The 23128-nt window shown below is 51.4% G+C and overlaps 1 protein-coding gene across 1 annotated transcript in view; it reads right to left on the reverse strand.

The window, feature by feature from the left end:
• Wnt7a (Wnt family member 7A) overlaps nucleotides 1–23128 on the reverse strand; it is a 42979-nt gene that overhangs the window by 19038 nt on the left and 813 nt on the right. The window contains exons 2-3 of the mRNA XM_034512502.2: nucleotides 21239–21465; nucleotides 7483–7754 (exon numbers count right to left, since the gene is read on the reverse strand). Coding sequence (XP_034368393.1) covers nucleotides 7483–7754; nucleotides 21239–21465 — 499 coding nt within the window. The remainder of the gene's footprint in view (nucleotides 1–7482; nucleotides 7755–21238; nucleotides 21466–23128) is intronic.

Raw genomic sequence — 23128 nt, forward strand, 5'->3', positions numbered from 1 at the left:
GACAAGGGCCTTGTGACTGCTTCACCTGAGCTTGAACCTGAGGGCCTGAGGAACAGCAACAGCTCACCAATGTCACCTTCATCCTGGATGAATAGCCCAAGTTCCTTCCAGGCCCTGGTGTCCAGCCATTCTCCAGACTAAGCCTAGGCTGTCATGTCTGCATGGGATTAAACCGAGGTGGTCTTGGCAGCCCAGAGCAGTGTGGAAGCTGGGGACCCACAGGCATTGCCAGTCTCTCCAGGAAGAGCTGCCCTGTCCTGTCACTGCTTTCCACTCCTCTCTTATCTTATCCCTCTTTCCCTGGATGCTGGTCATGGTTATCACTATGACATCAGTGACAGGAGCCAGCCGGGCACAGTCCCAGCTATGTCACTCGATGAAGGGGAAAAACCATAGCACGAGCACCCTCCACCCTGACCATGGCCAGTCCTCAGCACGAGCACCCTCCACCCTGACCACAGCCCCTCCTGACCTGTCCTCAGCTCCCTTGGTATCAACAACCTCATTCTCTTCCTAGACTCTCATCTTCATCATGATCCCAGGTCCCAGTCTCTCACACAGCCTGTTCTACCACAGAGCTGATGGGGTCTAAGCTGGGCCTGAGGGCTCATCCTTTTCTGCTTCTCTACCCATGAGCCCTCTGAAGGAGAGTCTCTAAATCCAGAAGAGAACTAGATCCTTTTCCTGGCCCAACCCAGAAGCTGCACTCCTCGTCTGAGCACTAGTGCTGGGCAGAGGAACCGGACTGAGCCACCATGAGGACCAGGTAGAACTAGGGCTGCTGACATACAAGTCACACCTACAGCATGAGACATGGGGCCAATTCTAGACAGACACAGAAGGAAAACACTTCGATTTAGCTTATGTGAAGTACCCAGATTGGTCAAGCTCATGGAAGTAGAGAAGAAAATTATGTCACTGAGCTGTGATAGGAAGTGGAGAGTCTGCATTGTGGCTTTATTTTCAGTAGAGCGACTAAGGGCTTGGGTTGGGATGTTAGGGCTGAGGCTGAGGCTGAGGCTGAGGCTGAGGCTGAGGCTGAGGCTGAGGCTGAGGCTGAGGCTGAGGCTGAGGCTGAGGCTGAGGCTGAGGCTGAGGCTGAGGCTGAGGCTTCCAAGTTGCTAACATCAGAGAATTTGATGGAGGCCCTAGTACAGGTGTGGGACAGAGGCTTGGGCACAGGTGTGGGATGGAGGCCCTGGTACAGGTGTGGGATAGAGGCCCTAGTACAGGTGTGGGACAGAAGCTTGGGCACAGGTGTGAGATGGAGGCCCTGGTACAGGTGTGAGGATAGAGGCCCTGGTACAGGTGTGGGAGTGGAGGCCCTGGTACAGGTGTGGGGATGGAGGCCATGGTACAGGTGTGGGACAGAGGCTTGGGCACAGGTGTGGGATGGAGGCCCTGGTACAGGTGTGAGGATAGAGGCCCTGGTACAGGTGTGGTAGTGGAGGCCCTGGTACAGGTGTGGGGATGGAGGCCATGGTACAGGTGTGGGGATGGAGGCCATGGTACAGGTGTGGGGATAGAGGCCCTGGCACAGGTGTGGGGATGGAAGTCCTGGCACAGGTGTGGGGATAGAGGCCCTGATACAGGTGTGGGGATGGAGGCCCTGGTATAGGTGTGGGGATGGAGGCCCTGGTACAGGTGTGGGGATGGAGGCCCTGGTACAGGTGTGGGGATGTTTTATGCACAGGTGTGATGGGTGTGTGGCCCCTGGACAAGTGTGACGGAGCCTGTGCTTAGACATGGTGATGTTTCACAGTACTAATGGACCTTGAACTGCTTAATCATGTACATAAGCTTGATTGAAGTGGAAAGCCTTAGATTAGGTGTTTTTAAAATAATTAATTTTAAATTAATTTTAATTAATTGTAAAAACAATAACTTGTAGGTTTGAAACAAATTTAACTGGGAATCTCTAATTATATCTGGTATCCTATTCCCAGGACACTTCCAGGAAAGAGTCTTGTTATTCACTCATGCTCTCTACAAACCTTTCTTGAACCCTACTGTGTGCCTGGTACCATTCTAGGCGTAGGGGATTCCGCTGTCCTGACCTTTATGGCGCTGACCTTGTAATGGGATAGACAATTAAGACTCAAAGGGCTGGGCAAAGAGAGTGCTTTCAAATGGTAGGTGTTCAAATGGTGGAAAAATAAAAGCAGCGTGGTATACTGAGGCTAGGTGGACACTGGGGAGAGAAGTCCTCCTGAGAAAAGGCTAAGTGCCACCCTAATGAACAGCATGTGCAAAGACGGTTGTCCCAGGAGTTCAGGACTAGAGCCGGGGAAGGCAAGGTCTCTGGAAGGTTTGTGTCTTCTTCTATTTGAAGCCCAAATCCCTTGTGGTCTCTTGAACCCAGGATGCAGGCTTTTCCTGCATTTTGATGGTAAGACCCCACATCTACCCTAACTGAGGGCCAGGACTTAAGCACAGTAGCATGAAGACTGCTGGCTGGTTTCCGGGAAGGTGGGGCCTGGCCTCTTGGGGGCCCTTGGCATGCCACACTGTCCACTCTCTTTAGTCAAGTATGTAAGTGGCTTAAGCAGCCACTAAGTGGAGCAAGTCTTATCTGGGCCTCGCCCTCCGTGCCTGGGGCTGGGTCCCTGTTGTCCCCCATAAGCTGGCAGCCCTGCAGCCAGGCCCAGAATAGAAAGCCAGCCCCCAGGAGCACCCAGACCAGACAGGGCAGGGCAGGAAGGGACAAGACCAACACCCCTTGTGAGCAAGAGGTGACTCCATGCTCAGGTGGAATTCCATCCCCCTTAGCTCACCTCCCTGGAGCTAGTCACATTCCAGCAGGGCTGGCCTGTCCCAGTGGGGGGCCCTGTCCTCAGGCTGCCTGTCCAGTCTGGTCTCACTCCTCACTGCCAACAGGGGCTGCTGACAGCACATCCTTCCCTAGGATCCTCCAGAGCACTCAACACACTTCACCCTACAGGTACAGCAAGGCCTCCACAGGCAGTGGAAAGGTACAATGTCCTCCTGGGGACTTGGACATATTGTCACCAAGCCAAGAGGTAGCAGAAGCCACTTTAAAATGAGGACCAGGGAATGTTTCCTGTGCAGTTGAGTGGGGTCCCAGGTTGTCCCTGTTCTGGTCACCTCCCTGCCAGCCCCTCCCTCCCTAGAGCCCTCCTTCCCTGCACCCCACCCCCACCCCCAGAGGCCTAGTGTCCTAAGCAGTTCCTACCCTTGTCTCCCGCTTTGGTTCCTAGGCCTGCTCCATATCAGCAAGGTACCAGAACCCCAGCACCACCCCCTAGGTCAAGGAGCACCCTGCTGTGCTCTTTAAGACCTGTCTCCTCTGCTCAACCCAGTGAGAGGGCACACCTCCAAGCTTAGCCCAAAGGCTGCTTATTATACTTCCCACCTGCTACCTCTAAGACCTTTCTCCCCTGCACTCTGTGCCAGGGAGGGAGAGGGACTCACCCAAAGCTCACCCCATTAAGCTGCTTCTGGCCACTCCTGACACATAAGGCCTGTATTTGACTCCAGCCTCCTCATCAACCTCACTACCCTTTACCAGCCTCAGACCAGGGAGTCTCTACTGCTTTTTTAGGATTTGCCAACCCCTCCCTTCTTTTATTAAAGCTTGGTATCAAGTGTAGGGCATTGTGAATGCTGACATTGAACCACCACTGAATCCCAGGCCTATTTATGCTGACTGCCTTCTTCCTGGGGTGCTTCTGGTTATCCACCATGGCCTGGCTAAAGATCGCTTTCTTCTCTCAGCCATCTCTTGTAGGGAACTGTTGCTATGTCAGAGCCACAGTTCTCCTCCAACGTCAACCATTTAGCTCCTCAACTAACTTGGGTACCTTGGGGCACGGGTCATGGAGTAATTAGTTCTCTCCCTGCCACACAAGGGACAGGAAAGAGATCATTCAATGAGCACAAGGGTTACTATGAGGATTTCAGGACTGTGCTCCAGATGTCTCTTTTTCCTCCAGTATCCTGTGACTCGAGCCACCAACCAGAATGAGCGAGCTTAGCATTCTACCAACCTAAGTGGAGTGGCCTGTGGCATCAGACTAGAAATAATGTGGCCTCCCAAAAACCAACAGGAGAGACTTTAGTTGCCAGTCACCTTTCCCAGAGGCATCTACAGTCTCTGGACTGCCTTTTTGTGACGACTCCCACCATGCCCAATGCTGAAGCACATCGGCTGCCATGCTCTGGCCACCATAGCCTGGCTCTGGAGTCTGCTGAGGGCAAAAGCATCATACTGGTTCCCTCCCTTTGCAGGGTTCACAGGGTACCCCTGTAGCAAAGGACACTCGGGAGCCTGTAGAAGGCATGTATGGCCTTTCTCCTGGCTATCCTGCCCTGCCTTTCTCTCAAACTGACTGCTGACAAGACCCAGAGCCTGTGGTCAGGTTGAATCTGGTTTCCATGAGGCAATGAATGATCAACAAGACCATGGCCCCAAGCTTCACTACCCATCTCTGCCCAGCTGCTATAGACCTTTCCACACCACCCATGCAGACTCCAATGCAGCCTGGTGCATCCTGAGAAGGGGTTTGCTTTATAATTAGTAGTATTTTCTGGGATCCAGACCTTGGACAGGGTCCCTAACTAACTGTCACACTCATGATAGTAAATGGTCCCTAGATGAACTGCACTAAAGGGTCCTGCAGTGATTTGAATGAGAGTTGCCCCCACAGGCTTACATATTTGAACGCTTAGTCATCAGGAAGTATTTGAAAGGATTAGAAGGATTACAGGGTGTGGCCTTTGTGCAGTCATTGGCTTTGAGGTTTCAAAAGTCCATGCCAGGTCCAGTTTCTCTCTCTCTCTCTCTCTCTCTCTCTCTCTCTCTCTCTCTCTCTCTCTCTCTGTTTCTGTCTCTTTCTCTACCTACAGATCACAATATAGCTCTCAGCTACTGCTCTGGCATCATGAGGAAAATGGACTAGACCTCTAAAAATGTAAGCCAGCCCTAAATGTTTTCTTTCATAAGAGTTACCTTGATCCTGGTATCTCTTCACAGCAATAGAACAGTAACTAAGACAGCTCTTCACCAGCAAGTATGGAAAATCTCCTCTTCTGTGCTTCCCACACCTCAGGCAGGCCCAGCCTGTGCTCCATCCCTACCCAATGTCTACCTGGACCTTGCTATCTTCACAGCCCGTTTCTATGACCTCTACCCTTCTCTGCCCTAGAACCAAAGTACCTCTACCTAGCTGCCATAGGCCCTGATCAATGTTCCACACGCAGCATTGCCATCTCCAGGGGCTGGGGTGCAGCTGTAAGGGGCACCCCAGCCTGTCCTGAGTGAGAAAGCTATGGAACACAGCTGCATCCCAGAAGAGGTGAGAAAGGAACAAGAAGGAAGGCTCTCTGAGGGGGGGGTGAATGTCATGGCTGAAACTTAGACGAGGAGAAGCCACACAAGACATCCTGTCAATCTGAGGATCCTGTAGGAACCCACAGACCAACTAGAATACACTATGTACCAGGCATAGGTCTCATCATTCTGGGCCTTCACCTCTTTTTCTTCTCAGCCAAACTCAGCAGCTGTCTTTGGGCCTACCTCTTCCAAGAAGCTCACTGAGGCTTTCCTATGACCATGCAGTACCCACAGGCCCAGAATAGCATGACTGAGCAGAAGCCACAATCCTGTGACTAGAACCAACTGTGCAGCTTATGAAGCTCTCTTACCAGAGCTGCTAGCCAGCTTCACTTTGATCCATAGGCTAGCCTCACACTTCGCCTCACAATAGGCCAAGCAGGCATCTGTGCTAAGGAAACTGGAGATGAAGGGTAGTTGCTACCTCATGCCAGCCTCCAAGGAGTGAGCCCTTTGGGGAGGGGTAGCATTTATGACCACCAGTGTCCCCTGGGACTTGTACTATAGCAGTGAAAAGGAACAAACATCTGAGATGACCTGTTTGGACAGATGGTCCCTGAGTCTACCTAATTTACCTGGATATCACTCTGGGGCAGACAAGGTGTCTTTTACTCACCAAGGCAGCTCAGAGGCCTATGATGGGGGAGAGACACTAGAAAGAGGGCACTCCCTCTCACACTTCTGGATACAAGCCTGTCTATGCTCTCACAGTATGTAAGCCCCCAGCCACACTCCTGACTGGCTTCCTCTGGGTGCTTCACATGTCTGCAACATGGACTCATGCCTACCCTGGCTGAGCACCGAGGATGGTGGGTCAGGTCCTAGGTGGGTGGCCTTCCCTTCTCACCTCAGCCCTGGCAGTACAGGAATGAATGACAGAGCCAGATTGAACCCAAGTAACCATGTCACCTTCTCAGTCACTGCAGCCATATACACATCTGTGCAGGGAATATAAACACTGTGGCCAGACATGCCTGCCCAGTGACAGGGGTTCTTTAACATATGACTTCCTGTCTGTGCCTCAGTTTCTTTACCTGTAAAGGAGGGTTCAAGTGACACCAACTCATGGGGATTTTATTAACTGAAACATTCAGGCCAGAAGATGTGTAGCCCAGTGGGACCTGCTCCACCGGAACAAGACACTGTCACCATCACCAGGCCAAACAGCAGACTCTTGTATCTGAGCCCTTCTGGAAGCTATCTTTGCTCCTTGCTTCTCCCTAATTTTAAGAGCATCTCTAAAGATGAAGAGATGGCAAAGAAAACCAGAGACTTATCCCCAAGGCCTGGCTATCTTGCTCCCAGCACCCACCCAGCTAGTCAGTCAGACCTGAGGATGGGCCCCGATCCCCACTTTACCACGCTCTGTGTCTGTGAATTCCCTATCCACACTCACTGATACCTCATGGAGCAGAGCACAAACTCCCTTCCACTTAGAATGCCTCATAGGCCTTCAGGGACCCAGCCCAGACTCAGGCCTAAACCAGGGGCACTGCCCACGCAGGTAGCATTGGCCTAGGTATCTCTCAATGTCTGGTCAGGCTGCTGATGTGTGGATACTCCTGGAATAGGGTTCCCAGCATTGTTTTGATCCCTTCATGCATTTCAATAGTCATGGTGGGTCCTTTCATTAGGCAGGACCCACCTTCCTCTGTCCTCATCTCATGGCTCCTTGGATTTATTTTCTGGACCTTCAGTCCCATATGGTTCTCCTCATGGAATGGGCCACCCAGTTCCCTTCTCTTCCGAGCCAGGCTGCTGGAAATAGGAGATATCCTGTCCTATTCTTCTAGGATAGATACAGATCTTGGTTGAGAAGACAGGAGACGGGTAGCTGCTCTGAGAGCTGGTCCGTGTGGATGCCTCCAGCAATTGCCTCAGTCCTTCCCCATAGTCCATTTATACAGCTGGTCCTGGAGCCCTGAAGACCTCACAAGCCTTCCACCTCCCCCCTTGCTGAGAAGCACCCATTTTGGTTATGTGAATGTTTAGTATTCAGCCGATAAGCTTCATATTGTACACCCATGGCATTAGAGTAGAGCAGAAGGAAGCTAGGTGCCAAGTTGGGCTTTTTCAGACCCCACCCCTGTCACCAAGGACCTCACTGCAGTGTCCTCCCTGCAGCCTACCTTCCGGCCCGCCTCGTTATTGTGTAAGTTCATGAGGGTCCGGGCATTCTGCTTGATCTCCCGGGCATCCACGAAGACCTTGGCGAAGCCGATGCCGTAGCGGATGTCGGCAGAACAGCCACCCCACTTCCAGCCCTCGTCCCGGTGGTACTGGCCTTGCTTCTCCTTGTCGCAGCCACAGTCGCTCAGGTTGCCTTGGGTGCAGGCAGCGGTGATGGCGTGTGCCACACCTGCAGCAATAATCGCATAGGTGAAGGCAGCCTCCCGACTCCCTGGGGGCAGAAGAGTGGAGAGAGCTTTGTAAGAGCTGATCTGGGAGACCCTCCACTAAGGGCAACTAGGGAGAAGGTGAGGTCCAGCTCGGGAGAGAGGCTGAGTACAGTGCATCAGCTTTCCAAAACTCAAGCAGAAGTCTCATCTGACTGTGCAGAGAGCTCCTTAGGGTGGTGACACTACCCAGGACCACAATCAAGTACACACCCACTCTCCTGCAATCCCTGGCCCTTGGCAAAACTGGACTTGAGGGTGGGGAGCTTCTATCCCATGTCCACCCACTGCCTCTCCCTGCAAGCTTGACAGGATCATGTCACTTGTACGTGTTCAGATCACAGGAAAGTAACATTCATGGAACACCTGTGGAGTGCTCAGGCTGAAGGCGGAAGCCGGGGCCATTAATCCCTGCCTCCATGACTTAATCAGTGACCACCCCTGCCCTGTGCTTCAGTCTCCTCAGCTGTGGCAATGACTAGTAGCATTAAGAGTGTGTCTTCAGACTGGGCGGTGGTGGCGCACGCCTTTAATCCCAGCACTTGGGAGGCAGAGGCAGGCAGATTTCTGAGTTCGAGGCCAGCCTGGTCTACAGAATGAGTTTCAGGACAGCCAGGGCTATACCTGAAACCCTGTCTTGAACCCCCCTCCCCCCCAAAAAAGAGTTAGACAAAGCTTTAGCCAGTTCTCAGCAAGTGGCATCGGTCCACTGTAAGGGGTGGAGGGGTCTGAGCATCAGGATGTAGCCGATAAAAATGCTGAGTGGGTGCAAGTATCGTGGTGCTACTTAGCTTCTCTGGGCCTCAGTCTCCCCTTTGCCAACTAGGTTCAAGGGATGTGTGTGCACTGTGGGGTGAAGGAGAGCAGGACTTTCCCATGGCGATCCCTGAATGAGCCCTGGCCTCTTACAGTCTGAGGCGCTAAGGAAGCAGCTGGAGCTGGAGCAGGAGCACAGGGCGGGGAGCGCACCTCCGAAGGATGTGTTCTAGAGCTGGGGCAGAGTTGGCCAGGGGCTGCTGGGGACACTGAGGAAGCGGCGACAAACCTGCAAGTAACCTAGCCCTTGGCCTCCACCTGGGGTTCCCTCCGGCCTGCTTCACACACCACCTGTCCTGCCCCCAACCATTGCTGCTCTGGTGCCCTCTTGGTTGAACAGAGCCAGTATTGCTCTGCCTTTCATGAAACCCACCACGGCATTTCTATCAAGACAGGCTTGTGTCTGGTTTCATTTCTGCCAATTACTGACTACTATGGGATAGTCTCTCATCTCCAAGACCCTGGTCTTTCCATCTGTGAGCCTGGAATAATGCCAGTGCCTACCCAAGAGGGGAATGTGAGTCCCATGAAAAATGTTTAGCCCAGAGCCTGACTTAACAACTGGGGTCCTAAGAGTGGAGCCCCTGTCCTTCAAAACTGCAGCTCAGCACTGTGGCTTGAAGAAGACACTTAAAGTACCTACTGAGTCCCCCAGGACCAGAGAGAGGCAAAGAGAAAGCCTCCCAACCTGGGAACCAGTTCACTCCAGAAAACCAAACACACGAAATAAAACTCTAGGAAAAAAAGCACTGACATCAGTGTCAGACCCTCAAGGGTTTTGGAGGAAGGGGAGATCAGAGGTGACTGTTCCGCGGCTTTCCAGCTGTGTGACCCCAGGTGAGCCAGCGGTATCTCTGTGCCCAACTCCTCCACTATTAAATGGGTTATAACTGCTTTCCAATGAGATTGTGAGGAAGAGAAAATGGTTACCAATGTGAAAGCAGGAGAAAGCATGCCAAGCACCAGCCTTACAGCATGTACATGTACAGCATGCACAGCTTAGCTGGGCCTCGCAGAACTGAAGGGAAAGGGTCTCTTTTGCCTACACTTCAGTCTCTTTTGCCTACATTTGATGAAGCCAGTAGAGCATCTGGCTCATTCAGGGCACCCAGAGCAGAGTGTCACGCCTTCCCCTGGCTACCTCATATGAACAAAAGCTGTCCTGGGATTAAATCACTTCAGAATAGTCATTGCTGCCAGACTCCAGCAGGTGGAAGGAGCGATGTTCCCTTGAGCAGACAATATGCAAACTGAGGGGAGACCAGGAGCCCCAGGCCCTCAGCCTCAGCCTTTTCAGTCTTCTCCCTGTGAGCCCTACGCTTCCTGTGGTAACTGTGTGACTGCCTGCCACCCAGCTTGGGGGCATCTCTACTTCTCTTGGGTCTCCTGAGTCGCAGAATGATGTAGATTGTAATAGTCAGCTGCTGAGAATGACGGCTCCAGCTATGGCCATGGCTTCTGTCCCTCACACTCCCTGAAAAGAGGGAAGGGTAGCCATGCTTCTAGTTAAAGGTGTACTTGACCATCATGGAGTCTGATCCTGGGCCATGTAAGGTGTCTACTTCCCTGACAAGATGACGCTTAGCACCCCTGCTCTGAGAAGCAAGGGGGGACAGCTACCCTCGCTTAGTATGGGTGCTCACAGAGCCAGGTACTGTGTGTACCCATGTTCAGCCCTCTGGATGCTGAAGAGCTGCTGTTGACAGAATAAGATAGATCTGAGGGCCTCTTCAAACCTCCCAGAGGCTGTGTGACCTCAAGAAATTCACCTAACCTTGCTGTGCCTTGTTTAGTCCTTTCTCTGTAAATACCTCTAACCCAAACAGGTGGTGCGAGGTAGGCATCGTCTAGCCCACAGTACACACCTCAGTAAGGATCAAGAGTAACACCAGATTTGTAACTGGTGCAATCGCAGGCTCCCCTCTCCCACTCCCACCTTAGTTTCCTCATAGCCCTTCTCACTCCATCTGATCAAGGTCACTCATCCCCACTGTCCCTAGAGAATATACTTTCCTTCAGTGTAGCACTCTGTCTGTCATGAATGTCTGCCTGGAGAAGGAGGAATGGAGACCAGCTACAACAGTAGCCGCAGCCTCGGGTGTACCGAATACTGCTCGCTCACCGCTCATGCACACGGGATGCCGTCCTCAAGAACAGCCCCTCAGCTGGAGAGGTGGCTAAAGAGTCAAGAGTGCTTGTTGCTCTTGCAGGGGACCCAGGTTCAGTTCCCAGCACCCACAACCACCTGTAACTCTAATTCCAGGCGATCCGATGACCTCCCCAGGCATCAAACATGCACACGGTACACATATGTACATGCAGGTAAAACATTCATACAGGTAAAATAGAATAAAGTAAAATAAATAAATAAACATCCCATCAAGTGAGTTAGTGACAGCACCCCACTTTGCAGATGAAGAGACTGAGGCTCAGGAATGTCTACCCAGGCAGGGCTGGAGACTATGGTGAACAGGCTATGTGCCTCTTAGCCCATCCTGTAAACCACAACCAGGGAGCCAGCACAGTCATCCCTGGGCTCTGCAGACTTGGAGGGACAAAGGTGGACAAGGAGGAATTATTTTTGTGCATCTACTAAGTGCCAGACACACACCTGGGTCTCTGTGCTATATTTTGCAACAGCCCCCAATGTAAGACAATGCACAAATTTGCTGGCAATGAAGGTTTCCTATATAGATAGACTAGAGCTGGGAATCAAAGCCTTTGTTGGACAGCATTGTCCCTTAGGCCCTGCCTTGTCATTGTGTGTGTCATGGTTAGAGAGGGAGGCATCAGCTCTTCCCAGAATGCATTATTTCTGTCAAGAGATGGCATCTAGTTATCAGTTAATACTTGTCAATAAGGTCAGACCCTGGCACCCTGGCAGATCCAGCAGGGAAGAACCCTAGATCCCAAGTCTCATTCTCAAGAAGCCACCCAGCATTCTGAGGCTGCATTCCCTGGATTGGGAGTAGGGGAATGGGGCTCACCAAAAGATTTCACAGGCACATCCAGAGGCATTGAGAGGTCACAGGGTGTCTCTATCCATGACCTGAGCCATTCCCAAATCCCGATGGTCCACATTCTTCCCAGCACAACCTGCAGAAGCCCTCACTGGGACACTTACTGAGCGTATCTCACTGCGCTTGTAAAATATCTGCAAAGAAGTTCTGAGAGGTTCCTTCAGCTCCTGCAACAGTGGTGGGTGGGGCCGGATGTCACCTCATTCATACAGAATGTGCCAAGTCTGCAGAAATGGGCTGCTGGTGAGGCTGGGTCTGAACACCTTGCCAAAAGAGGCAAACTGAGACAACCAATCTCTGAGAGGCAGAATGACCTTTGTCACCCCTTCACAAAAGGTAGACCATGAGTCCTAGACACAAGCCCTGACAGCTGGGCTCCAGGGTACGACCCACTCTCCCATAGCTCATGACTCTTATTCCACCCCACCAATTCACAGCCCACCTCTCCACCAGATCTTCTGCTCATTTGGTGAGTGGATGCCAGCTTGGCTGACCTGAAGTACCAGGGGCAGAAGAAAAGTCTTCATCCAAATTTTGACCTCTGTCACTTCAGCCAAGCATGTGCCCAGCCCCTGCTCTCAGTGAGCATTTCCTGAGCACCTACTGTGTGCTAGGTACTGTGCTGCAGGCTGGATGAACTAAGATGTGGAATTCAGGTGTGGCTCCGCCTTTGCAAGGAGACAGAAAGCAGATTATATCACTGGGGATGAGTCCTTAGCTGAGGACTCTGAGGGAAAAAAAAAAAAAAAACTCTTCTGTGATGGGAGCTGGGAGTGTCAGAGTTTGAAGATTCTGTGAGGAGAAGAGTCTCCTAAACAGGGGCGCTCAGACCATGTCTTTGGCTGGTGTGGGTCAGGTAAGCCAGAGATTAGAAGGGAGACTGAGTAGCTAACACAGGGAGTCAGAATCCTGTCTTCTGTCAAAGAAGGGATTTCCAGAGCCACAGACAGAAGGAAGGCCCGCCTGAGGTCACCTGTAATTCCAGAGACTAGACTAGAACCAGCCCCCAGACCTCCAGTGAGAGATCCCCTCCCTCCCCTCCACCTTAGCCTCAAATCTCACTAGCCACATATCAGGGGTTTCTACACAGAAACCCAGAGAACCAACCACAAGTGTCTTCAGCTCAGTCTGGGTGACAGGGTGCTAGCCATCCACTCCCACTACCCCTCATTTAGCTGGGTGACTCTGAGCCCACACTCTGAGTCCCTGAGCCTCAACATTCCCATCTGCAAACTTAGAACCCAGGAGGCCACTGCCAGGCTGCCCTGAAAACCAGTGAGGCTCCTGAGGGATGAGACGGAGATGGGGATGGGCGGGGTAAGTGCTCGTGCTGAGGTGAAGCCAGAGCCTGGTTGACGCCCTCTATGTTCGGCTCCATAGCAGTCCCAAGGGGACAGAGGAAATGAGCCCTGTCCAGGCTGGCCCCAAAGATTCCATCCTCCGCCCTTTGCGATCGCTGCCCGTGGTTTGCACCGGAATATTATCTGGGTGTATTTACGGTATCTCACTGGAAACCACAGAGTGCATTGTAGACTTTTTTTTTTTTTCTCTTTTGCTATTTAAAGCCAATGGGTCAGAGAATGAGCGGTCTACAGTGACACCAGCAGAAATGTCCGGTGATTGGGAAAACAGACAGATGGAAAACGGTTGCTCTCGCCAGACTGGTGTGGTAGCTGCTCACAGTCCAGTATTCTGCCACACGGTAGTTAGGAGAGGCTGTGTGCATAGCCAGGAGATTTAAGGGTTAGGAATCATGGTGGGAGGGGGAGGCTGAGTCAGGTGAAGAGACAGGAGACAGAAATGGGGAAAGGATGTACCATTCACCCTACTCTAACCTGCTGTTCTAAACCCAATCGAGGGAAGGAGACTCTGTCCGTGGGCTCCTCTTTCTACAGAGTCAGGCCACGGCACACTGCTAACTGTCCCCCAGTGGCCACCATCCATTCATTGTGACTCTTCCCTAAGTTTAGAAATGCCCTTTCTGCCACTCTATGAGGCACCATAACTGTATCCAGGTGGTTTCAAAGCAGGACCCACAGCCTGGGTAACCTGGGGTCACGGCCTGGCTCTGCTTTCCAGTATAGCAAGATCCTGGGAAAGTAAACTTTTCACTTCTGTACTAGGAATTATGAACAATCTTTCTGAAGAGGTTGTTAGGAGCCTGACCTACACCTGGCAGGAATCAGTAAATGCCTCAAAGCAGAGGCACTGTTGGTTAGCCTGGTATCTGCCATGACGTGGCTGAGATGTCCCCACTTCGGAGGGTCTTCCTGATGTCCTCTCCCTCCATTTGTGGTCAGCACTTTATCCATCTGCATTTTTTTACTGACTTGAGTTTTCTTTCCCCCATGAGGTTGTGGGGACCTAGATTATCGACCTATGAAATCTCCAGGTTGAATGAATGTATGAAAGTAATTGCATGAGTGCGCAAGTGCGAGTGTGTGTGTGTGTGTGTGTGTGTGTGTGTGTGTGTGTGTGTGTGTTGGACTATCTAGCATAGGGAAGCTGGAAAGACCATGTAACAAAAAGCTCATCTCAAAGAATAGTGTCAGGAGAGCGAAAATCCAGGATGAACTGAGGCTTGCAAAAAAAAAAAAAAAAAAAAAAATGCAAACGAGACAAAAAGCCCTTTGTTGGCTGTGTTCTAAGCGAGAATGGGGAAAGAAAAGGGCTTTTGCTTGGGCAAGATGGCGCATTGTTAAGAAAGGCAGAGAGAAAGTGGAGCTGGCCGCCCCTCGCTCTATCTCCCTCCCTGGAAAGGACTTCCCATCCATCCTGCCAAGCAGCCAAACACTGCTCCACTTTCACAGGCTGTGGGTAAAAAGACAGCATTTCGGGGACCTGTAGGGGTTCTCAGGCAAGGGATGTGCACCCAGATAGTTCCCTCAAGTAAAGGAGTGCAAGACTCAAACAACTGCCCCAGGGAGAAAGGATGACACACACTTGGTAGCAATGCATCAGAGTTTCCCAAGAGCTAGACAGAGGCGGGTGGACCTGAGGCTGAATTGTAGGTTATGTGTGCCCATCCCTGGAAAAATTCTGCAGAAGGGTACCAAATCAGAGGCCGTGAGCATTTGGAAAGGAATGTAGCAATCCCTGAGCACATGATGGGAAATCACCAACTCTTTGTTGATAATGCTGGTGACATAGCAAATTTCTGTGTGTACAAAGAATGTGATTACCACCCAACATCCTGATCGAATCTCTTGGACAGCTCCCTGCCAGAGCAAAACCTTTGGATGTGATGTGCAGAACCTTTCCATGGAAAGGCTGGGAATGACAGAACATGCTTGTAACCATAGCTCTTGGGAGTGGGGAGAAGTTTAACACCATCCTAAGCTACATAGTGTGTTTGAGGCCAGCCTGGGCTAAATGAGACCATGTCTCAAAAATAAAGGAAAACAAAACAAAGCACCACCTGGGATTCCTTGTTCTCCCTTCTTTCTGAAGCCTCCTGGCCATCCCTGTCCATCACCCCAGCATCCTGCATCCTCTCTAGAATCCAGGATCCTGAGTCACAATACCACTGCTCAGTCATCCCTGCCACCTCGTTACATCCTGTCCCTACTTCAGGAAGCCTTGCAGGCAGCTCTGTGTTACAGTCTATGTGGCCCTCCACTAACACTGTACTTTGACCCTGGCTTTATCTGTTCCCATCAGACGGGGAGAGTACCAGGTCAGAGCCTGTGGCTGGCTAGTGTGCTGCTCACCAGCACGTATTGCTCAGAGATTCTATCTGTCAGACAGGTGAGCGAGTGTAGGGTGTGCAAATAGGTCCGAGGGAATCTTAGCTCATAAGCATTTAACAGCCCTGGATTTAACCAAACACTCCTCAGAAGCAGTAAAATGTCCTGGACTTAGGCTTTGGGTCTGAGCTCTTCATTCTGTGTCATGCATTCCTGGATACATGTCAGACATGTCTGTGAGGTTTTATTCCCCTTGTGTGAGACGTCTGGCATCTGAGTTTCCTGGGTGCCTTCCGGGAATTGCTGAGGAATGCTGACTGAAACAGATCTCATTAACACCCCCCCCACACACACACACACACAACCACATCAGATGCTAGGAAGGCCCCTGTTCTGGACCCATAGAAAAGATGTTGGACTTGAGTGTTGGCCCCAAATCACACTCTGAGTTTACTTGCTTTCGAGGGTATCGAAGAGTAGCCATTCCCAGGATGTGGGGCTCTGCAACGCTGTATCTTGGAACAGCTGGGACCTTGGTGTGGAGGCTGCTCAAGTTGTTTCTAGTGCCTTTAGTACACTGGTAGACACACTGACCCTCTCAGAGCAAAGAGTGTTACATGCTGAGTTTCCCCAATCACCAACCATGAAACCAAACCCCTACCACATGAACTGGAGATCCAACCCGAGTGGGGGCTATCAGGAAAGTGATGTCCAAGCAATGACTATGTGAAGATGGTTTGAACCAGGAGGTGATGAGAAGCGGGCAGATTTGGGAACACAATTTGAAGTCAATGTAAAGAATTCATATCAGTAGCCCTGTTCATCACCCCCAGCATCCTGCTGCCCCATTCTTTCTAGAATGCAGGATCTTGTATGAGTCACAATACCAACAGTTTCTGCCATACAAAGAATAGAACTCCTGAGCTGTGTCTCTATCAGATTGGCACAGACTCCTTCAAGAGGGAAAGGAGATCCTCTTTTGTAAAAATGTAAAAACCAGGTGCCAGGGTTTTACATTCTGTATCATGTGGTGCTTCTGCCACCTGGCATGGTGGACCATTTTGGACAGGCATAGTGAGAGGAGAAAGGTCGTATGCCCTCCCAACATCATGGGTGGAGCAGAATGGAAACTTGGATGTGTGACTCCAATTCTACAGCACATCTAACTGCTCTGCACAGCTCAGCACCAAAACTCTTAAAACACACGACTTGAGACTGAAGGTCCCAAGTCTGACTCCTGCACACAGACAAATCCCTCCAGCAATAGGAAACTCACTACCGAGTCTCTGTCCTGGCATAAAGCAGCCACAGGATGCAGCTGACTCTTGCCTCACTGTTATACTGGAAGGACAGGGCATGAGAAAGGGGTGTCCCAGTTCTGGGCCATATTTGAACCTCAGTGAAGCAGAGCAGAGAGTGAAGCTCCCCACCGGGCACTGCTAAAGCAAGCCCTGGATCCCTGTACCATGTCATCCTGGCCCAATGGGGAAACCTGCAAGGCAATGGGGAAATGGGCAAAAGGCATGAAGAGGCAGCTTGTGGGTAAGTAACTACAACGTTTTCCCTTCGGTAGGAAATATAAACCATGGTGGCAGGTGGCAGGGAGCTCCATGTGGGGCACCCACTCAACCTGGCAGGAATGTGGAGGTCTGAGAAGTTCTGTTGGGGAGGCTGTGAGTGGAATGACAGAGGTGGAATCTGCCACAGTCATCATTAACTAGGACTGAAATGAAATAACTTCATGGGGATGTGTGTGTGTTATGATGAATAAAATATACTCCAGAAGGAACATGGAAACCTCCCACCCTCTGCACTCATGGAAGGGACAGGTCCCATGATGAAGGACCATCACTCATGCATTGGGTTTGAGGAAGAGACACACTTTTTAAGAAGATAGGGGCTGGAGAAGTAGTTCAGCAGCAGAGGACTTTCCTAGCTTGATTAAGGCTCAGAGTTCAATCCCCAGCACAGAAGAAAGAGATGAGATGGGAGGGGCTAAAGGCCTTCTTAGGCCCCCAGGGGGTCTTCCTGGGACAGGTCTCAGCTGACTAAACATATCATGTCATACACCGCACAGAATTGCTGGCCTCTCAGGAGAGGCTCACTGTCTAGAACTCTCTTACCTGGGACCTCTCCCTGTCTCCTAGAGCCCTATTCATATTTCCCTTGGTTTTTCATAGTCACAGCCTGTCTCTTCCCTTGCTCTTAGACCTGGACCACTGTACCACCTTGGGGGTCCCATCTATGAGCCCCCTCAGCCCTCTAGCCCCTGTATGAAGTCATAGACTATGCCATTGCTTGCTGCTACAGGCTCAGTCATGTCCCCCATAACTCATACTGAAGCTCTGACCCCTAGCTCTCCAGAATGTGGTTGCAATTGGAGAGGTCTTTAAAGAGGTGGTTAGGTTAAAATGAGGTCAATTGTGGGCCAGATCCCATGAGACTGGTGTCTTTTTAAAAGAACCACGAGAGTTTACATGAGGGAAAGGAACAACCATGTGAGGACACATCCACGAAGCAGCTTTACTGTGGGTGGTAGAGTGCTTTCCTAGGAAGTTCAAGGCCCCGGGTTGGATCTCCAGCACCAGGAGAGGAAACCTGGTGGGGAAAGCCTTATGCAAGCCCAAGAGAGAGGCCTCAGGAGAAAGCAACCCTGCCAGGCCTTGATCTTGAAACTCAGCCTTTGATGGGAATAACCTCTGCTGTTTAAGCTCCAGATTTGGCATTTTGCTTCTTCTCCATGAGAGACAGACAGAGTGGAGTTCTCATGATGGCCAGCAAAGCATCTTGCCCTTGGGATGGGCATAATTGGAAGTCCAGCCTCATTAAACCGAAATAAGCAGAGGAAGCATTGGGACTTTCACAGTGTGGCTGGAGATAGCCCAAGGTCTTTCCTGAGGTCTTGAACTTGTTGTGGTCCTGAGACTAACATGGCCACCTGTCTGTCCCCCTGGTGTTGTTAGAAAACAACACAACCTCTGGTCCAGCTGTTCTGCAACCAGCACTGTCCCTAGTTTTCTAGTTCCTTAGGCATTTCAACAGTCCCCTTTTCACCTGGGTGTGTTAGACTTAGTTTCAATTTCTACTTCCAATAGGCCTTGTCTGGACATGCTCACAGCCTTCTCAGATCTCTATATGAAAATCCAGACACCCAGAAGGGAAGGCAGAGCCGAGAAGCTCAGGCAGAACGAAGAACCACAGTTGGGATGGGCGTGAGCAGGTGGGAGAAAGTCTTCAAACCTTGTCACAGAGAAGTAGAAGCTACTTACCCTACCTCACAATCTACATGCAAATTCCTAACATCCTGAGCTGATGACATGGCTGCTCTCCATGCAAGACTTCCTTTCACAGCTTCACTTGCAGCTAGGTGAAGCCATGTGACTAAGTTCTAAACAATGGTATCTTTGAAGATACAGAGGGTGGGGCTTCCGAGAAGTCCCTTCAAAGATAACATGCATTTCCTATGGTTTAGAGTGCCAGAAGAAGGGACTCCATATGTCAGAGACTTTACTCCTGATCCTCACCCCTGTGAGACAGCTCTAGTCAGCTGAGGCAATCAGTTGGGGGGGGGGGTCTTGGTTGAGGGGCCCAAAAATCCCAAACTTGAGAGATAACAGGATACTTGTTACTGTAAGAGAAAGGTTTGACTCATATGAAGTCAGTGGTGGATCAATAACCATGGAATAGTGACATTGATTAAGGCTCCGCCCATACTTTGGTAGTTGTGGCTATGGTCAGAATTCTCCAACAAATCCCAAGTTCTAGAAATTCAAGCTTCTTAGCCTGGGCTACCTTATCTTCTGGCTCTATCTTCTACTTCCTCCCTGGGTACCCCAACATCACTATGTCATATGTCACTCCTGTCCCAACTGGCATGATTCTAGCCCAGTCCTTTGTTGCTTCCCAGGATACTGGTGGTATCCCTCCTCCTTAGACTGTGTTGAGGTTATTCCCACGGTATGCAGCCAGGTGTGTAGGGTGCTATGATCCAGGGGCGCCTCCATCCTGGTCTCCTCTACCACAGCCCAATGGGCATTATCACAGTGTGGCCATGGGGCGGCTATACCCATTCTAAAACAACAAGCTGTAAGAGATAAACTCTGTTCTGGGACACTTTGGCCAAGTCCCTTCTGAGCCTCAGTTTACTCATCTGTGGCAGGTTTACTCATTATGTCCCAGCAAGGTCATTAGGTTTAGAACATTGTCAGAGCGCCATCCTGGGCGTTGGAATTTGAAGAGGGATGGAATATTTGTGAAGGACAAAGCTGAAAGGGAACAAGCAGAAGACTTAGGAGACTGGGATTTCAGAGGCCTCAACTGCGATCTTGGCGTCGACACCATCCTGTTGCCCAAGCTAGGTTGGTCCACTCCTCTCTCATCCAAAACAAAAACAAAAGCCAAAAACAAAAATGAAAACAAACAAACAAACAAAAAATCTGATTCCGATATTGAGGGGAAGGAAAGGATAGGAGAGAAAGAACTTCATGTAGCCAAGATCCAGAGAGGCAGTGCTGAGAAAGGGGCTCTGCAGGAGGGGACCTGCCTGTCCATGTCACATTGACCACAGGGCCCCGTTCTGTAGTCAGTACAGTCTGGTGACCAAAGTAGACCTGTAGCAAGATTGCCTGGAGGCAGGGAAGGATGTAGTCACTGTGAGCTGGTCAGAGCGCCTGCTCTCCTGGAGTAGGCAGAATGCACTGAGATAGCATGAGACGCTGGCTGATGCAGAGCCAAGGGAGCAAGCAGGGGAAGGTCCAAGAGACTCGAGTGCACATGGAGGATTTGGACTGTGGTACCAATCTCTAGAGAAGAAGCAGTGAGGCCCTTAAGAGAAGCCGGTAAGGAGTAAGGAGTGTTTAGAAAAGAGGATGGGGCTGGGTGGTCATGAAGAGCCCAAGGTCTCAACAGCAGGTGGGCAATGGTTTCCTGCTGGCTGGAATGAGTGGCCCTTTAATGGGTCTTTCCTAGAGTAACACTGTGATCTGGTTTTTACTTAGAAATTGTTCCTTCCTGCTGGGAGCAATGGGGAGGTGGGCTAGCCTGGGAGCCCAGATGACAGAGGGAGGCTGGGGAAGCCACTGGAATGTGGAAGATGCCCAATTGAACTGGGGATTTTGGGGCATCCTGCTGGAGTATTGGTGCTAGGGCTGAGGAGAGCATTCAAATGGGGCCTTAGCAGCGGAGCTGTGTGGATAAGCCCCGCCCAGAGGGACCTGTCTTGCCCTATGCCTCCAGGAAGGTCACAGTGCAGAAGTGAGTCTGTTGACATCTTGGCCCCTAGTCCGGACACCTGCAAGTATGAAGAAGTCTCCACATCCTCGCCTACAGTCCAGGATCTCCTGAAGATCAGTGACATTCTCTATCACAAACATCAAGATCGCCTTACATGTTGAATGCATGTGTGTACGTGCTCAGGCATACATACACGTCTGCACATGCCAACCCTCCTCCCCCCAAGCACTGCCGTAGGAATCAGGTGGATTGTGTCACAGGACTGCGCATGCTGGACCACAGTAGGGAGTGGTGGAGACTGTGGCAGAGAATAGGTCACTCATACCCTAACCTGGGGGGCGGGGACTGTATCTCAGCTTTAACCATCACAACAATGCCCTGCACACATTAAGCAACCCATAGATCAGCCCATTTCCCAAAAGAGGCTGCAACTCCTACTGTGGGTAAAACATCACACATTTAAATTCAGGCCTCATTTGAAAACGTGTTAGCTCTGCCAGCGAGCATTTAGGTCAATAGTTGTTGCGCGGAGCTTTGCCTGTAACCAACAAAGTGGCATGGCTTCCAGCTGCAATCCTGGACTTCAGTGGGAGACCTTAATCTGAGCCATACATGCACAAGATACACAGGCAAGGGTACCGGACCTAGTGCAAGTGAAGGGATCACTGCGGGCTCCCAAGGGTACTGACTTTATAGCTCAGAAGACCCTGTGCAGGGTGTCTGATGATCACATACCCACTTTGAGCTCCTTCCCGAAGACAGTGCGTTCTCCCAGCGCTGAGCAGTTCCAACGACCATTGCGGAACTGAAACTGACACTCGTCCAGGCCCATTTGGGAGCCTTCTCCTATGACGATGATGGCGTCCGGCCGGCTCTGGCAGATTGCCCGCTGTCTGGGAGCCAGGCCTGGGATCTTGTTACAGATGATGCTCGCACCCAGAGCTACCACCGAAGAGAAGCCACTGGAGGGGACACAGAGACAGGGGGTGAGACCTGGAGGAAGGCTCTGAGTGGCAGGTGCTGGAGGGGGATGATGTCCTCTCAGCTACTACAGAGGACCTCCCACAGAGCCAAGGTAGGGTAGGGAGGATTTTGGCTAGGAGACCTCTAAATGCCTAGCTGATGGCCAGGAAATGCCTGTTCCTGCTGAGAGCCATGACACCATGAGACCTGAATTTCAGAGAAATTTTCTAGTGCCCAAGGGGGCAGGCCTCTTTTCCATCAAAGCCTTCCTTCACTTTCCAACCTGGAGCAAGTTCACACCCCCTGTATGTATCTCGGAGCCTGCACTGCTTAAACAAGAGCTTCTGAGAGGCAGTCTGCACCTCGGAGGGTCGACAGGAACCACATCGAGGTGCCATTTTTATTACTTTTGGAACTAACGGTTCGCAGGGCTAATGCTGGAGTCACCTGAACAACCCCGGTAAAATTAGAATGCCACAAATGTGCCACACAGAGTAGGTGACACCGGAGCAAGTCTTACCTACCAGACTGAGAAACCTCAAGGGACTTGGGGACCTTAACCCTCGGACCCAGCAGAGCGGTTCAAAGTCACTGCAACTCTTAACTAGGACTTCCCTCCAACTGCCCTGGAGAGAAGGCCACGCCCCCTGACCTCTGCCTCCTCCCCTAGGGTAGCTGGGCCCTTAGTGAGCCAATGAGGTGTCCAGTCCCGGGGAAATCAGGGAGGTTTATTCTCTGCCGCTTTTTTCCCCTTCTCTAGTCTTCAGTGTCTCCGCCCCCTCGTTTCTAATTAAAAAGAAGATAATACCTAACGCGGCCAGAACCAATGGGCCCCGACCTCGCTTCCTGGATGCTGGATGAGTGGATGAGCGCAGGGCGGTAGTGCGCGGGCCAAGATGAAGATTAAAGCAAGTGAGAAAAAAAGAAAAGCCATCCAGACGCGGACGAATCAATAACACTTAAAACACACCCGCAGGCAGGCAGCGCGCGAGCCCAGAAGCCGCCTCTCGATCCGCGGTTGGGCTGGAGGCCGCCTAGTCCACTCAGAGCACACTTGGTTTTGAAATCCCGTTTCAGAGAGGTGGGGTTGGGGAAGTGAGAAGCCTGAGGGTGTCGGCGGAGAAACACAAAGGGTCTGCCACGCACGCCCCCTGGCCTTGGGTCCAGTCCTCCCCAAAGCAGCGACAGGAGGTTCACAGGTAGTGGAGGGGGGGGGAGGGTGAGGGTGTAGAAAGGCAGGTGTGAAGCCTACCAAGGTGGCCCTTTGGCGCTAGGACCTCTGTCCATGATTAAAGCCTCCCACGTCCCCCGAACTGTGCTGTACACAAGTCACTTCCTAAGTACAAAGAGAGAGACCGCGCAACGCAGCGCAAGCAGCGTCTGGAGCCACCTGCTTCCACTTTCCAATAAGAGTGTCGCCTGCCCCACCTCCTGACACGCCTGGGTTCTTTGGCTCCCACCCCAGCGACCCCAGGGTCGGGTTGTGTTGCTGTTCTTGGGTGGCGACTAGGGAGCATCTCTCCTTGGTGTCTCCGACCACCTATTAACTATCTCTGGTCTTACTATTTGCTTCTGATTGTTAAAGGTGCTGTCCTCCTAGCTTGGGAAGGGGGTCTGAGGGTCACTGGAAATAAGGCGGTGCTAGAGCTCTGAGAGGTGGTT

Source organism: Arvicanthis niloticus, chromosome 9 (assembly GCF_011762505.2).
Source record: "Arvicanthis niloticus isolate mArvNil1 chromosome 9, mArvNil1.pat.X, whole genome shotgun sequence".
Taxonomy (NCBI): domain Eukaryota; kingdom Metazoa; phylum Chordata; class Mammalia; order Rodentia; family Muridae; genus Arvicanthis; species Arvicanthis niloticus.